The sequence below is a fragment of the Harpia harpyja genome, chromosome 19, assembly GCF_026419915.1.
Source record: "Harpia harpyja isolate bHarHar1 chromosome 19, bHarHar1 primary haplotype, whole genome shotgun sequence".
Classification (NCBI taxonomy): domain Eukaryota; kingdom Metazoa; phylum Chordata; class Aves; order Accipitriformes; family Accipitridae; genus Harpia; species Harpia harpyja.
The window spans coordinates 5921760-5935747 of NC_068958.1; the positions used below are offsets into that span (position 1 = coordinate 5921760).

The 13988-nt window shown below is 51.7% G+C and overlaps 1 protein-coding gene and 1 long non-coding RNA gene across 5 annotated transcripts; one reads left to right on the plus strand and one right to left on the minus strand.

The window, feature by feature from the left end:
- Nucleotides 1-1423: 1423 nt before the first annotated feature.
- On the plus strand, nt 1424-11376 carry FAM78A (family with sequence similarity 78 member A). Of its 2 annotated transcripts, none has more exons than XM_052816019.1 (2): nt 1424-2682; nt 10778-11376. In XM_052816019.1, exons 1-2 carry the CDS (start codon nt 2420-2422, stop codon nt 11304-11306), a joined length of 792 nt encoding a protein of 263 aa, XP_052671979.1. In that variant the 5' UTR covers nt 1424-2419; the 3' UTR covers nt 11307-11376. The 2 variants fall into 2 exon arrangements, with proteins under 2 accessions (XP_052671979.1, XP_052671980.1); XM_052816020.1 differs by having other exon boundaries at nt 1441-1499.
- On the minus strand, nt 3562-8173 carry LOC128154852 (uncharacterized). 3 transcript variants are annotated; one of them, XR_008239443.1, is made up of 4 exons: nt 7585-8173; nt 5694-6794; nt 4312-4456; nt 3562-3790 (listed from the first exon to the last, which is right to left on the minus strand). It is a non-coding gene; the product is annotated as an uncharacterized LOC128154852 (long non-coding RNA). The 3 variants fall into 3 exon arrangements; XR_008239442.1 differs by lacking the exons at nt 5694-6794; nt 7585-8173 and adding exons at nt 4818-4883; nt 4979-5070; XR_008239441.1 differs by having other exon boundaries at nt 5694-8173.
- Nucleotides 11377-13988: the final 2612 nt, after the last annotated feature.

The window sequence follows — 13988 nt, forward strand, 5'->3', positions numbered from 1 at the left end:
GCGGGGTGGGAAGGACTAAAAGACGTTTACATCGCTCTGTGCTGCTATACCATACTGCAAGTGGCACCAGCGAAGCAATTTTTACCTCTCGGTGTCCCAGGTTTCCTATCTAGAAACTAGTCACGGAGGACACACGTACCCAGAGCTCTGCGTAATGCTCGACGTACAGCAGCTATTGCCAAAACCTGGACACACGCACCTCACCTGCTGCTCAACGCTTGATATTCGGATCCTCAGCTGGCCGATGGTCAGCAGGACCAGCCAGCAAAGTTACAGCTAAAACTGTCTGTAATAGGAGTTTACAACTTTGCCACAGGCCGCTGCTGCCTCCGACGCTTCTCACTCTCTATTCCAGCTACTCCTTAGTCCCTCTGCTGCTATGGAGAGCTTTGCATTTCTAGTTGCTTGAATCACAGCCCAGCCAGCCTAGGGCTACAGGTTTTGCAAATAAGGAGAGCGTCCTTTTACCAAACCTACCAACCAAGCTCCAGCCAGGAGAGGAAAATCTTAATCTGAAAACCGAAGAGAAAACACACTGCAGTTAAATTAAAATAAATAAAAAAGAGGGGGGGGGGGGAGGTTTCTAAAAAAAACTACATTACCCACAATTCACGGCCCTGTGGGAGGAAATGCTGGGTTTTTTTGCAAAGGAGGTTTAGCTTCAACAGCTGCAGTTTAAAAGCGAAATCCAGGGGGAGGGATGGGACCGGGCGAAGAAGGAGGGAGGACGGGGAGGACGGGGGGGGGTTGCTGAGACCTGCTGCTAACCCCTCCGCCGGGCTGGCCGGCCCGGAGGAGCCGCTCTCATGCGGCGGTCGCTGCCCGGGGAGCCGGCGGTCGCGGGCGGGCACGCCCGGGGGGGGGTGGTGGGTGGTACGGAAAGGCTACGAGCGAGTTTCTGCAAAGTTTGACCCATTTGCTGCTGCTGCCGCGGCCACGACCGGAGCTGGAACACCCCCCCCCTCCTCCCGCCCCCCCTCCGTTCCACCGGCGAGGCTGAACCCGGGGGGGGGGGGGGGGGGGGCCGGCGCCGTCCCCGTATGCATGAATGTATTGCGAGAGAGGAAGCTTGCGGCAGGCAGGAGGCGGAGGCACCGATCCTGCTCCTCTCACCTCCGCGGGCATCTAGCAAAGAAGCGAAGGAAAAAAAAAAAAAAAAAGAGCGAGAGAAGGAGCCTCCCCCCCCCACGCCTTCTCTGTCTCCCCCCCCCCCCCGCCGCACCTCGCCCCCGCGCAGCGCAGGGGAGCCCGGCGCGGTACGCGGCGGCCGGGGCTGGGCGCTGCTCCCCGCCGCCGCCGCGGGATGCTGTGCCGGCCCTGCAGGACCGCGGGGCCCACGCGTGTGCGGGGCAGCCCCGGCGGCCGCTCATGAACCCCGCCGGTTGAGGTAAAAGCAGGAGCGGCGGGAGGAGGAGGAGGAGGAGGAGGAGGAGGAAGGTCGGGCACCCTTGCGGAGAGCCGCTCGCCGAAGAGGAGGAGGAAGGGCAGCCGCGGGGCCGGTGCGTGGCGGCGGGATGTCACGGGCGGCGGTTCCGCGGAGCTGAGCGGGCGCGGAGCGGCGCGGCCCCGGGCGGGGAGCGGGGGAGGCTCGCTGCTGCTGCTGCTGCTGCTGCTGCTGCTGCTGCTGCTGTCTCCTGCCCCGCTGCGCAGCCCCCGGAGCCCGCCTGCGTGACCAGGACCTTCGATTTATTCTTTATGGTTTCGGCTATTTCTAAGGAGAGGAAAAAAAAAAAAAAAAAAAAAACACCACCTCTCTCCCCAAAGCCCTGACATCGCTGGCGGAGGAGCCTCCAAAATCGGAGATTTGGCTACTTTTTTGCATTTTTCCACCCGGCGTTTCTTTCTGTTATTATTGTAATTTTGTGCGAAAGGAAGTTATGAACAACTGCAAGTCAGGAAGTGGAAATCCACACCGGTTGTGACAAGCTGGGGCTAAAAACTATTGCATTATTTATATAGATGTGTCTATCAACATTCTGCTTTTCATCCAAAGAATAAAGGGAAATACCGGCTAGTCCTATGTTTGACGGTGAATGACAGACCGCATCTGAGGAAAGGAAGGACTAAATATATCGGCTAAGAACACCACCGTTATTTATTGAACTCGAGAGACCTTTTTTTTAACCCAAAGACTGTTTGAGCGAAAGATTTAATGGGTCGTTAAAAGGGGGAAAAAAAATTTAAAGGCCCTTTTGCTTCTGAAGTGCAGCTAACCTCAAAAATAGGAGCAGTACTTGTAAGACAGATACTCAAATTAAGGCTTTACCTGATGAATTTTCTATCCTATGGATATCAGTTTTGAGATTACAAACCAAGAAGATCTGTAATTGATCTAGCACCAGATAATTTCAATGCCTAATATTCCCCAGGATTGCTGGAGTACCCTAGGAGCTGCGTCAGACTGTACTCGGGGTATGCCATGGGCTGTATTCAGAGTATTAGCTGCAAATCCAAAGTTTTCCGGGAAAGTATTTCAGTGATTGAAGTCAAAGCCTCCATCGATCCCATTCCCACCAGCATCGACGAGTCCTCCAGCGTGGTCCTGCGCTACCGGACCCCTCACTTCCGAGCCTCTGCGCAAGTGTTGGTGCCCCCTATTCCCAAGAAGGAGACCTGGATCGTGGGCTGGATCCAGGCTTGCAGCCACATGGAATTTTACAATCACTACGGAGAACAGGGAATGTAAGTATTTCCAGCAGCGCGTGCGGGTGCGTTTGCCTAGCGGGAAGAAAGAGCGGGAGGACCACGGCCTGGCTGGGAAATACTGGATTAAGCCAAAAACGATAATTCAGGTGGTTTGATTTTTAAAACCCAGCTCTTCTGAAACTTAACTGAGGACTTCCTCATAAGTTTAAAATACAGGAGAGCTTGTGGGTGTTCTTCTCTTCTAGTGGGAATGTGCCCAAGCCCTAACCAAAACCCACTTGTTCTGTTAGGAACCCAAAAGCAATGCTGTATTTCACAACAGCTTTTGGGCAGCACCAGGGATCCTGAAATCCCAAGTCAGCCCTGCCACGACAGGCACCCCTGTTTTGATACGTGCTTTACACGAGGGCTTCCCCTGAGCGCCAGCTCCTCGCTTCAGCATCCCTCCCCATCCCTTACGGGGTAAAACTCTGCATTGACAAGCCCCAGGGAAACCCGAGAGCTGACACTTGTGGCACGGTGCCGTCCCCGGCGTGCCGTACGGCTGCTGCAGTGGGCCATGGCTGTGAGCTCGGTAGCCCACCAGCTTTGGGAGCACATTTAATGTCACAGGAGGAATCCTGCTTGCTTTGCCCACGGTAGCAGGCAGCCCACGGGGAAAGACCAAGATGGATTTAACCCACTGATAACGAAACCCTTTGCATCACTGGGAGCAGGGTGAAAATTTCACATTACCCTCCTTTCGGGTAATGTGGGGGTGGGAATATATAGGTATATAGGTAAGGCAGGGGGAATCTAGGGGCTGTTGGCACACCAAAACCCCTGTGTTGCTGGTCAAACAGTCATAGTGAGACAGGAATGAGTCAAATTAAAATGTCATCTCCCTACCGAGTAAAGTCATCTCTCCCATTTGTTCACCAAACCTCGTTGCAGGCTTTGGCCCGTAGTTAAATCAGCAGCGGCCCCCGATCTCCAAATGCCTGCACAGAACAGCAATTCTGCAACTCACGGTGCTGGGCAGCACCAGGTGCAGCCTCCCGGTGCAGCAGAAATCTGTCTGTCCTGCCACGGGGACAAAACCTGACCGCAGAGCCCGGTGCTGGCAGATGGGTTGGTAGCTGGAGGCACGGATGCTGCCCGGTCTCTGGGGGCAAGGGAGAGAAAAGACGGGAAGGTCAGGTCTGAGGAACGCTCCCGTCTGCTCGTCCCAAGTGCCCTGTGTCAGGGGGATGCCGGCTCAGCCCCTCGAGGGTCAATCTGGGGGGCTTAAAAAACGGTGAATGAGGAGGGCTGAGGGAGGATAGGGACACGGAGCAGGGCTGGAGAGCAGGACAAACTCTGAGTTAATGCAGCGCCTTCCTGACAGCCTGAACATCTGCACGCACACCCTGGCCCTTCTTTCCGCCCTTCTGCCCGTAAGCCCAGATGAGGACACGGGTTCAGCATCCCAGACGTAGAGCGAACACGCGTTGTAAGATGTGGATCAGAGGGAAAGGCGTGCCGAGGAGCAGCCGTAAGTGACAGACTGTCCCCCCCTTCTGTCCCCACGTCCCCTCTCTGCTCAAGCAGAAAGTGCCTTGAGAAGCGAACTAGCACCTGGCAAACAGCAGCAGCGAGGCTCAGCAAAGGAGCAGACCAGCCTATCTTGATTTTAAAAGTACTTACAACAGGCCTGAAATCTGTAGCCTTTTGGCTCCAACACCATCTTTAGCAAGGACAAATTGTTGCTCAGATGTTCCCAATTCCAGGCCTTTGGGATTTGCATGTGTAATTCTCGGGCTCATTTAGAAATCCTGTCTTTAGCGGCCAGCTGCAAAAGGAAAACAGAAGAGTCCACTGTATATAAATACAGCTCACATCCACTGAAATAAAGAGGACTGGGCAGAGAGCTGTTCTGTCAGTCCTGCTGTGGGCTGCAAACCTCAACGTGTCCTTTTATTTCTCTGCACCTGAATTTCCCTGTGCTTAAAATGAGGATTTGGTCTTCCCTTGCTGGAGTGCTTTGAGACAAAAAAAGTTGTATCTACAAGCTAAGGGCTGTAAACAGGTAGTCAGAATTAAACACTGCAGCTATGTAGGAGAGCTATTAGCCAGAAAATCACAGAAACAAAGATTTTTCCCTGGGAGGTTCATTGACATATTTAACTGATACAAAAAAAAAAAAGAGTTACCCAAACATAAGTAGGAATTGGTCTGCTCCTCCGCTCTCTCTCTATAGACCCGTCACCATCTGAAAGCTATAAATAAAGGTGTTTGGGAGGAAAGGCCTCTTTCGGTGCCATTGAAACATGCTTTTGGAAGACCTTTATATAGAGAGAGACAGGACACAGACCTATCTGAAAGGGTGGGCCAAGCCTTTAGCCGGTGTAACTTGATGTAATCCCACTGACCTCCACGGAGCTGCATTGATTTATGCCAACAGAGTCTTTGTCCCAACTTTCCATGATGAAGAGAGACTGCTGCAACATACATATTTTTAATCGCTGTGGTGACAGGCAGACAGAAAACTCCAAATAATCAAAAATCAGTTGGTCAACTGGAGCATCAATACTTCCAGCAGGCTTTGGATTAATTTTTCACTTTCATGCTCCGGAGTTGTTAGCTGTGTATAAGCTGGCCATTACGTTGAGGACAGAAACAGCTGAGAAATACTGGAGCAGATGGAGCTGTGCATAACGCTCCTATAGGGATGTTAGCTACAGAGGGGATAATTTAGACACACGCGTTTAAAGTGGCACTGACAATTCTGGGGCTAAATGCAGCGTTTTTAAATGTAAGGGAAAATAATTAAAGCTCAGATAACACGTAAATGCTGGCATTATTTTACATGTAAGTCAGCAGATGCTGCTGGGAACGTGAAAGCTCCCAGCATGAGGATGTGGACGTGCTCTCTGACACCCCCACTCTGTGCAGAACTGGGGCAAACTCCCGTTTGGCCCCATGGCTGGTATTACTGCTTCCCCCCGAGCAGGGTTTTACCCTGTACCCTTAGAGAAGGATGCTGCTGTGCAGCGGGAGGCATCAGGATCAGGCCGCAGAGCTCTGACCTGTGCAGGAGCCGCTGGACCAGGTCCCCGCTGGGATCTCCTGGGGTGGGTGCTGGTTTCTGCGCCCGGTTGTGCAGCATCTGGTGGGACCCGTGTCAGCGGCTGGGCAACGCCAGAATGGCATTATCCAGCCTTGTTTCTTCATCTCCATGGAGATGTGCAAGAAGCGGTGCAGATGGAGATATGCAAAACAGAGATAAATAAATCGGAGTTTGAATATGATCAGTCAAGAAGCTGGAGAAGTTTCAGGTAGATATTTCTCCCCTGGAGGACCCAGTGGGGGAGCTGGGTGGCATTACATCATTGCTTTACGTTACTGGGCATCTCTCTTGTGAGATTAAATCTTCTGTGCCCTGCAGCACACAATGAATTCGAGAAATCAACTTGTCAAGGAAATAAACCCCCGGTCCTCGGAAGGAAAAACACAATCAAAAACAGATTCACCGAAGAAAAAAAAAGGTTATCCTTTCCATGGGAAGCAAAGGGAGGGTCACTTCACCATGGGAATTTATCCCTCCAGGGGTTTAGAGGAAAAGGCTTTGCTGCCCTTGCATGGCCCCTGGCCCTTACCTGTACTCTAAGGACGCACCTTAGCGCAGTTAAATAGTTTGTCCAGTCTGATTTGAGCCTGCTCAGCTAAACCAGCAGAAATTTGTCCCTTCTTCTTAATGCCGGTTTTCTGCTAGTTTTACCCCCTGAACCAGCATGCATCAAGCATCACTGCCGGGTCAAGAGACGAGGCAGGAACATGCAGCTGGAGGGTGGGGGGAAGAAGGACCACAGCAGCGTGGCTCCGACAGCTGGGGACCAACAGCTTAAATTTCCTTCCTGTTCTTTGCTATAACCCCGGCTTGAATTGCTTGACGTACCGGAGTAGGTGAGAGAGGCACTGCAAAGGACAATTCAAAATGAAGCAGCTCTGACTATCAGGTTTTCTTTCTTTCAGCTAGCCACCAGCACAGGCACAGAGGTGGAGGGAGGGAGGCAGGTAGGAGCAGGGATGTGAAATACCCGAGGCGGCTTTTCGCTGCGCCCACACGTTGCACTGGCACCTGCACCGAGCACAGTCTGTGTCTGAGGGGGCTTCTCTTCTTTAGGGAGCTGGTAGAGAGGAAGGGTGGTGGAAAGCACGAGGTTATGCAAGTCCATCTGGCCTGTGACTTATTAGGAGCTGGCTTTAAGGAATTGGGGCTGAGATGCAATAGCGCCTGATGCCTGTCTGAAAAGGTTAACTGAATATACTCGTGTCACTGCTGGATGCACAGGGCTGGAGGCTGCTGTGCTTGGATTTGCTGTCACGGCACAGGCCACTGCAGTGATTGCTTCGGTTTGTGCTGTGGGGCAGCCATCTGGAGGGCTCGGGATAAGCTGGGGGCTTCGTTTCGTGTGACAGAATAGGAAGAAGCGTATCTGAGCGAGGACCAGGAGGCTAAAACCTACATAAAGCTGCTCGGCTGTCAGCAGCAGGGCTACAGTTGTGCCACAAGAAATAGCTCAAAGTTCCTTCTCCTGGTAGCAAGAAGGCATTTGCTAGGAGAGGTTTGCTGGCAGCTCCAGTCTCTGGCAATGCCCGTACTGACTCTGAAGGTTTCAGAAGTAGCAGGAACAAGCTTGTCAGTACTACAAGCCAGAATCTACTGATTTTGGAGCTGATCAGCTATAGTGAATCCCTGAAACCAGATAGGTTGGTTTCTTTTCATGCCTCTTGCCTGCTATTGTCAGCAAAATGTTTACTGGGCACTTTCTGGTCTTTCCTTGGCTCGGCACCACCACAGAAAGATGCTGATGCAGCCAAAGATCATTCCACAGTGTTCTTTCCAAAATCATCCGGAAGGCCAGTTGTTGGCATATTATTTAACACGGACACACTATGCAAGCAAAGGCTACCAACCTGGCTGGCACGCAAGCTTTGCTGTAGCAGCAGGCGAGGGGCAACCACCACCAGCAGCAACCATCATGCAGCCTCTGCTTTTGCTCCAGTCATGGGATCATCATAAGGCCTCGTTTTTCTTCTTGTTACTAAGCTGCACAGATAAAGCGTGATAGTTTTGAAACCCCAGGGTTAACCACACTCGCTAGAATTAGGCACAGCGTGCTCCACGAAGAAACACAGGCCAGTTTCTTCTTCCCCGTTCCTGCCCACGCCTTTTCTTAAGCAGGGTGCACTTCTGAGGCACCCTGAGCACAGCCACGCTGCTCACGAACACGCTTGGCTTTGCAGTGGGGTTTCTCAGCCTCTGCAGGCAGCATCCTGCCTTCAGCTACCTGCCCGGGCCCTGACACAGCTCCACCTTTTTGCTCTCATTTAAATCCTGGGCAAATCTTGAGAAGCTCCTGCAGTTCTGTACCGGTCTGGGGTCAGATACGTCTACTGGGAATGAAGATGGGGACAAGTAGATCTTAGCTGACCTGCGGTTTCTGAGCATCCTCTACCCGATTCTCCTGCCATTTCGCCCACCAGCCTCTGACTGGAGTAGGCTGGAGCAGCCCAGGAGGGTTATCAGCCTCTTGTAGCACCCCAGGTCCCAGTTTGGCACCTCTGTACCCACAGAGATGCTGCGGCTGCACCTTAGCACCCCGCTTGTCACAGGGTAAACCTCTAGGAAATTGTCACATCTCATCCCCCGGTGACAGCCAAGCTGAGTACCGGCCACTGTCTGAATGGAAAGTAATCCTAAACTATCTGCTGAAAGGCAGAGAAAGAGCCCGGGGATGGTGTTTCAGAGCCGGGCTGTGCGGCGGGGAGGAGGTGGGGGGCTGCAGAGCACGACCTCCGCTCGCCCGCCCGCCGAGGGCTGAGTTCATCCAACATCCCCAGAGCCTTTCCCTTCTCAGCTCTCCCTGAAGAGCCGGGGGGACGGTGAGCCAGGATGACTCTGGTTTAGAAGGCAGAACGTATAAACTTCTCTCCAGTGGATGGGGGTCCTGGCAGGACTGCTCAGGGATCTCCTTTTGGCTTCCTTCGCTAAAAATTTTCTGCCAGGGAAAGGACTCCCTCTGCCTGCTGGCTACGAGCTCAGGAGGAGAGGATTGCTGCAGCCACGGTGCCGTAGCTGACAGCAGCCCATAAATCTGCGCGGGGAGATGTTCACGCTTGCATAACCCCCGGCTGCTGCTAACCCCCGGGCCTGCCGCTCAGAGCATCCCTGCATCCCCCGGAGCATCCCTGCATCCCCCGGGACAGCCCGTGTCCTGCCTTGCCCTTACCCTTCTGGGTCCCTGCCAGGCCGTCCGACCCGCAAACCAGCCGGCTCCTACGTGGCGCGGCCCTTTGCCCAACGCCTGCCATGGCACAGGGGAGATTTTTTTTTTTTTTTTTTTTTTTTGCTAGGACCCCCACTCGCGTGAAAAAAGATAAATGAGATCTTTAAATCCCCTCCGGTACCTTCTAGCTACAGCCAGACATTTACAGCTAACTGCTGAATGATCCAGTGGTTACAAACATAGAAGCAGTTCACGGTCATTAACTAATTAACAATCAGAACAGCCTTGTGAGATTGTCACGTTAGTCCTGGCCAGCGGAGAGGAGCAGCTCATCCCAAAGCTGCGTCAGAGCTGGCCGGGCCCGACGTGTACCCCCCCCAGCCTGCCTGCGCCCGGCCGCAGCCCCCGCTTCAGTCAAGGGGCTATTTTAAGCCACAGCACCGGACTTATTAAAGGCTTGGACAGTTACCCTGATGAGCCCGAGCGCGTCCCCTCTGTCTCCCTCCCAAGATAACCCGTGTCCCGTGGTACAGCTCGCAGCAGGGAGCCGCAGGGCTCGGGGGGCTGGTGCACAGCTCAGCATCCCAGCCCCAGGGCAGGGTCAAGCGCAAATGCCACACTGGGAGCTGCTGGGAGCGAGCTGGTGCTGCTGCCACACAGCCCCTTCTGCCACTTGGCTGGTGGGGACGTCGTCTCTGGGTGGCGGGGAGGGCTGATTCGTAAGCAAGAGGAAGAAGGGACATTAGAGCCACCTCTAGCAGCCTGGTTTTTAAAAGAATGTCCTTAAAATTACTGGCATGTGCTGAGGACGTAGTCTATGGTTATGCCATCTTAGTGCTTCTACTCTGCAAATATCTAACGCTTTTTCTGAGACATTTACAGTAGTTTGCTTCTATTGGCAAATCTAATCTTAAAAATTAAATTGGAAGTTAATAAAAAACAATCCGAGTTGTGCATCGGCATTACAAGGTGACCATTTTCACTTACTTTCTTGCTAGAAAGACTGACCTTTCTGCACAGCACACAGACGACCGGCTCAGGCAGTTTTACAAGCTGGCTGACCTCGGTTTCTCTGATTACTGTAATACCATCCCCAGCCTGGAGCCTGGTGTGCAGCCTTTGAACTGGGTCCTTCCTAGGGCTGGAGAAGGATGGGTTACGCTTCCAGCGCCAGGCTGACAGCGGGGAGAGACAGTGACTTATCCAGCGAGAAAATGAATGTTTGCAGGTAGAGACTGAAAAGAAAGAACAGAACGGGGCAACGGGAAGCTTTATGGACCCGTTGAGTCCTTGAAATTACTTCCACCGCTTAGGTCTTCTGTCACCTCACCCCCAGGGCCAGCTCTGAGCTTGCCCCTTCTTCTGCCGGCACAGGAGATTTTGTGCTATTGAGAGAAAGAAACTCAGCCCTGCTGTCCCCGGCACAAGGGTTGAGATGCTGAACGCGGTGCTGGAGCGAGTCCTTGTGTTCAGCCACACTCAGACAGCCAAGGAGCTGCAAGAAGATGCCTGCATTTTCTCCAACGCCGGAGCCTTCCTGAGCACCTACCCTTTGCAGCCTTACGTGAACAGCAACATCTTTTGAACCACTCCAGGCAGCCACCGGTCCCTGCAAGGAAAGCCCTGGCCCTGCGGGGTGATGGTTCCTCAGTGGTGTTGAGCAGCAGGACAGACTTTCATGATCGGTCCTGGAAATTTGCAGACACAGTTTTAATGGCAGGGATGAGCTCTTTCAGCAGGGTGGTATGAAAGGCACAAATTCCAGTAAAAGCTAAAGGGGGAATGTGTTCGGAACTACTTCCTCTCCTTCCTTCAAGTCTGGCATGTTTCTAAACTAATTAATTAATGCATTATCCATAATTTGTCGTTGATCATGGCAGGTCAAGTTGGGAGCTTCCGGATCTACTGGACGGTAAAATCCAGGCCATCAGTGACTCAGATGGAGTGAACTATCCCTGGTATGGAAACACGACAGAAACCTGCACCATCGTGGGTCCCACGAAGAAGGAGTCCAAGTTCAACATCAGCATGAATGACAACTTTTACCCGAGCGTGACGTGGGCAGTGCCCGTCAGCGAGAGCAACGTGGCCAAACTCACGAGCATTCACCGGGATCAAAGCTTCACCACCTGGCTGGTTGCAACCAACACGGCTACCAACGAAATGGTGACCTTGCAGACTATCAAATGGCGCATGAGGCTGGGCATCGAGGTAAATCCCAGCAGACCCTTGGGGCAGCGTGCCAAGCTGCAGGAACCCTCTGCTCAAGAGCAGCCCCAGGTCCTTAGCAAGAATGAGCCAATACCACCCAGTGCCCTTGTCAAACCCAATGCCAATGATGCTCAGGTACTCATGTGGAGGCCAAAGGATGGACCACCACTTGTGGTGATACCTCCAAAACATCGATAATATAAACCTGGCGTCCCGGCACCAAAAGGGAGAAAAAGAAAAAAAAAAAAAAAAAAAAAGAAACCAACAACGAAGCAAAACAATCACTTAGGTATTAGAATACACACGTATAATCTGAGCAAAATCAAAATGCACTTTTTATTCATTTAACAAATGCAACCATTCTACCTTCTCCCATTGGGACGGATTTCACTGTGCTAAAGCTAAAGAGGAGACCTTTGACTGGGGTCTGTCTCATCACTGGATTCCTAAGGGAAGAAACTAACACTGATGTCTACCCGTATAGCTTTTTTTTTTTTTTTCTCCTTCCCTACTTTAGTTACTGTTTGAACTTCAGTCTCATTAGCTTGTCCAGACTGCCCGGAACAATAAGAACATTTTATTTGGGATTTTAAGAGTCTTTTTTTTTTTCTTTTTGGTTGAGAACAAAACAAGTTCCTGGAGCAAAAAGTTGACTATTTGAGATAAGGATTTTTTTTTTTTTTTTAAGCTGTAAGGTTCTGAGTTGCAAATCCAAGTCATGCGGCCTTATGTAGACTTTGCTTTGCATTGCCAAACTTTTGCCTTAAAGCTATGTTTGAAAAAAAACCAACAAAAACACCACCAGGCAGAATGTCCTTTCTACAGAATTTTCAGGAGAAAGTTTTGAAACAAGGAATAGATTGTCAGTGTGTCACGGGCTGATAGATGAAAAGGGCATGAAATTGGAAGAAGTGTGATAAAAAGAAAATCTTCCTGGTTTTAAAACCTGGAACAAGGAAGCATGGAAATAATCTCAGTTTCAAAAGCAATGCAAATAACAAACCTGCTGTAGGATGTCTCTTGAGTGGGAGCTACTAGGCCATCTCCCTGCTTCGCAGAAGGGGTAGCAAGCAAACTTGCACAGCTTACACTTGGTGATCTCAGTCTCCCGTTAGCATTAGAATATGGGATAACCTCACAGCTGGAATTGTGGCCCTGGGAGTCAACATAAATCAAGGGGGGGGGGGGATGTCCCACTGGGTTTGTCTTAGAACACGCAGATGTTTGCCCAACTAGCCCACAGTCTCACCTTCTCGTGGCATAAGAGCCAACAGCTCGTGCACCGGCTGTTGTTGGGTGAAGCTCTGTTGCCCTGTTTTCCCATGAAATCCAAATGACGGTGCTGTAAGAAGAGCAGGATATAAAAAGGATCCTTCTGAAGTCATTGGAGATGCATGGGTGTAAGCGAGGGCAGATCTTATCTACTGAGTCTACCCAGCAATATCCATAATTCAGGAACACCCATGTCTGAAAATAACAGGCACCCATTCCTAGCAAACACCATAAGCAAAAGCTATGAAAAACTCTCTTCTTCCTGTGACGACAAATCACGTTGGGGTTAGTAGATCATTTTCTTCCAAATGACCTCGTGATCTACACGACTGTCAGGAATGGGGTACAGACAGGACCATGGGTGGTTCCGTACCTGTCTGGCTATGGCACAAACACCTATGTAGCAAAGGGTAACGCAGGAGAAGGTGCAAGCAGGGCAACACCCGAGTCTTGGGTGTAGATCCTCCAGTAAGTAAGGTGCTGGGTGTAGATCCTCCAGTAAGTAAGGTGCATTTGAAGCAGGAGGTGGAACCTGCAGGTTTTAAGAAGGACCAGATGGCTTCAGAGATAACCAGATGCACTTCTGCAGAGCGCAGCGCAGAGGAGCCGTTTGAATGGAAGGGGCACGGTTTGCCGGCCGAGGAAGTTCTGCAGCAGAGGTGGCATCTGGAGGACAGGGCACAGGACGGGCAGCGGAGGATCTGCTCTCTTGCTCCAGCACGTGGCCTGAGGCAGATCGCTTCCCCTTTCCCTCTGCAGCTCCTTCCCCTAGATACCATTTCTTCCTCTTATTAACAATCTGCCTCAAGAGCCGGGACTGAAGAGAGCTCGGCGTGCCAGAGACGAGCCTGGCCCTGCTGAGCTGGTCTGAACAGGTCGTACAACCGCACACACGCTGCTCAAAAGGCTCTCCCCTCGGAGAGGCACCAATTAGCTGCTATTGCCATCTTCATCTTCCACATCGGACATTACCAGCAAGAAATTCTCCTTCCTCACTTCTCCAAAGCCACGCCATCTACTTTGGCGACAGGTTCAACATTACCACCTGCCTGGGGAAAGCACGCCCAGAAGATATGCCCCCCCCATGACAGTCTCAAACCAGCAAACAAGGATCCTGGGTCCCTGCAAGCATGCCCCCATCTCCAGGGGAGCCCGCCCTCCTCCATGCACTGGTTTTCAGAGATGCTCAGCCACGGAGCTGCTCCCTTCAACGGGCAGATCTCTGGGGTAGAAGTCCAGCATTACAAGCAGCTTGCAAACGAATGGACTGGATCAAACCCAAATCCATGAGCCAAAGGTTGCCTAAATCCAGGCCTTGGGACTATAAAGGATGAAGCTAGGGAGACTTTGACTTGCACAGTCACTCTCTGTATTAAGCTCCATTTTCTTACATGGATTCCAATCCTAACTATAGCTCTACTGGCACAGCCCTTTGGGACTTGTCTGTATTTTCTCCTAGGCAATACATGCAGAAGAGGACAAAACGTGAGCTGTGGGTGAATAGCCGATAACGCTTGCACGCATCTCGGCTACCGCTTAGATGCACTTCTGGGCAGTCCCGCGGGTGGGAGCAGAAGGGGTGTTTATGTCTGGTATTCACTTTGTCTC

What these genes read in the sequence shown, in the direction of transcription:
- FAM78A (XM_052816019.1), top strand. Translation starts at nt 2,420, where the DNA reads ATGGGCTGTATTCAGAGTATTAGCTGCAAATCCAAAGTTTTCCGGGAA. An exon ending in CACTACGGAGAACAGGGAAT is followed by an intron (nt 2,683 to 10,777) that starts GTAAGTATTTCC and finishes TGATCATGGCAG; the next exon opens with GTCAAGTTGGGAGCTTCCGG.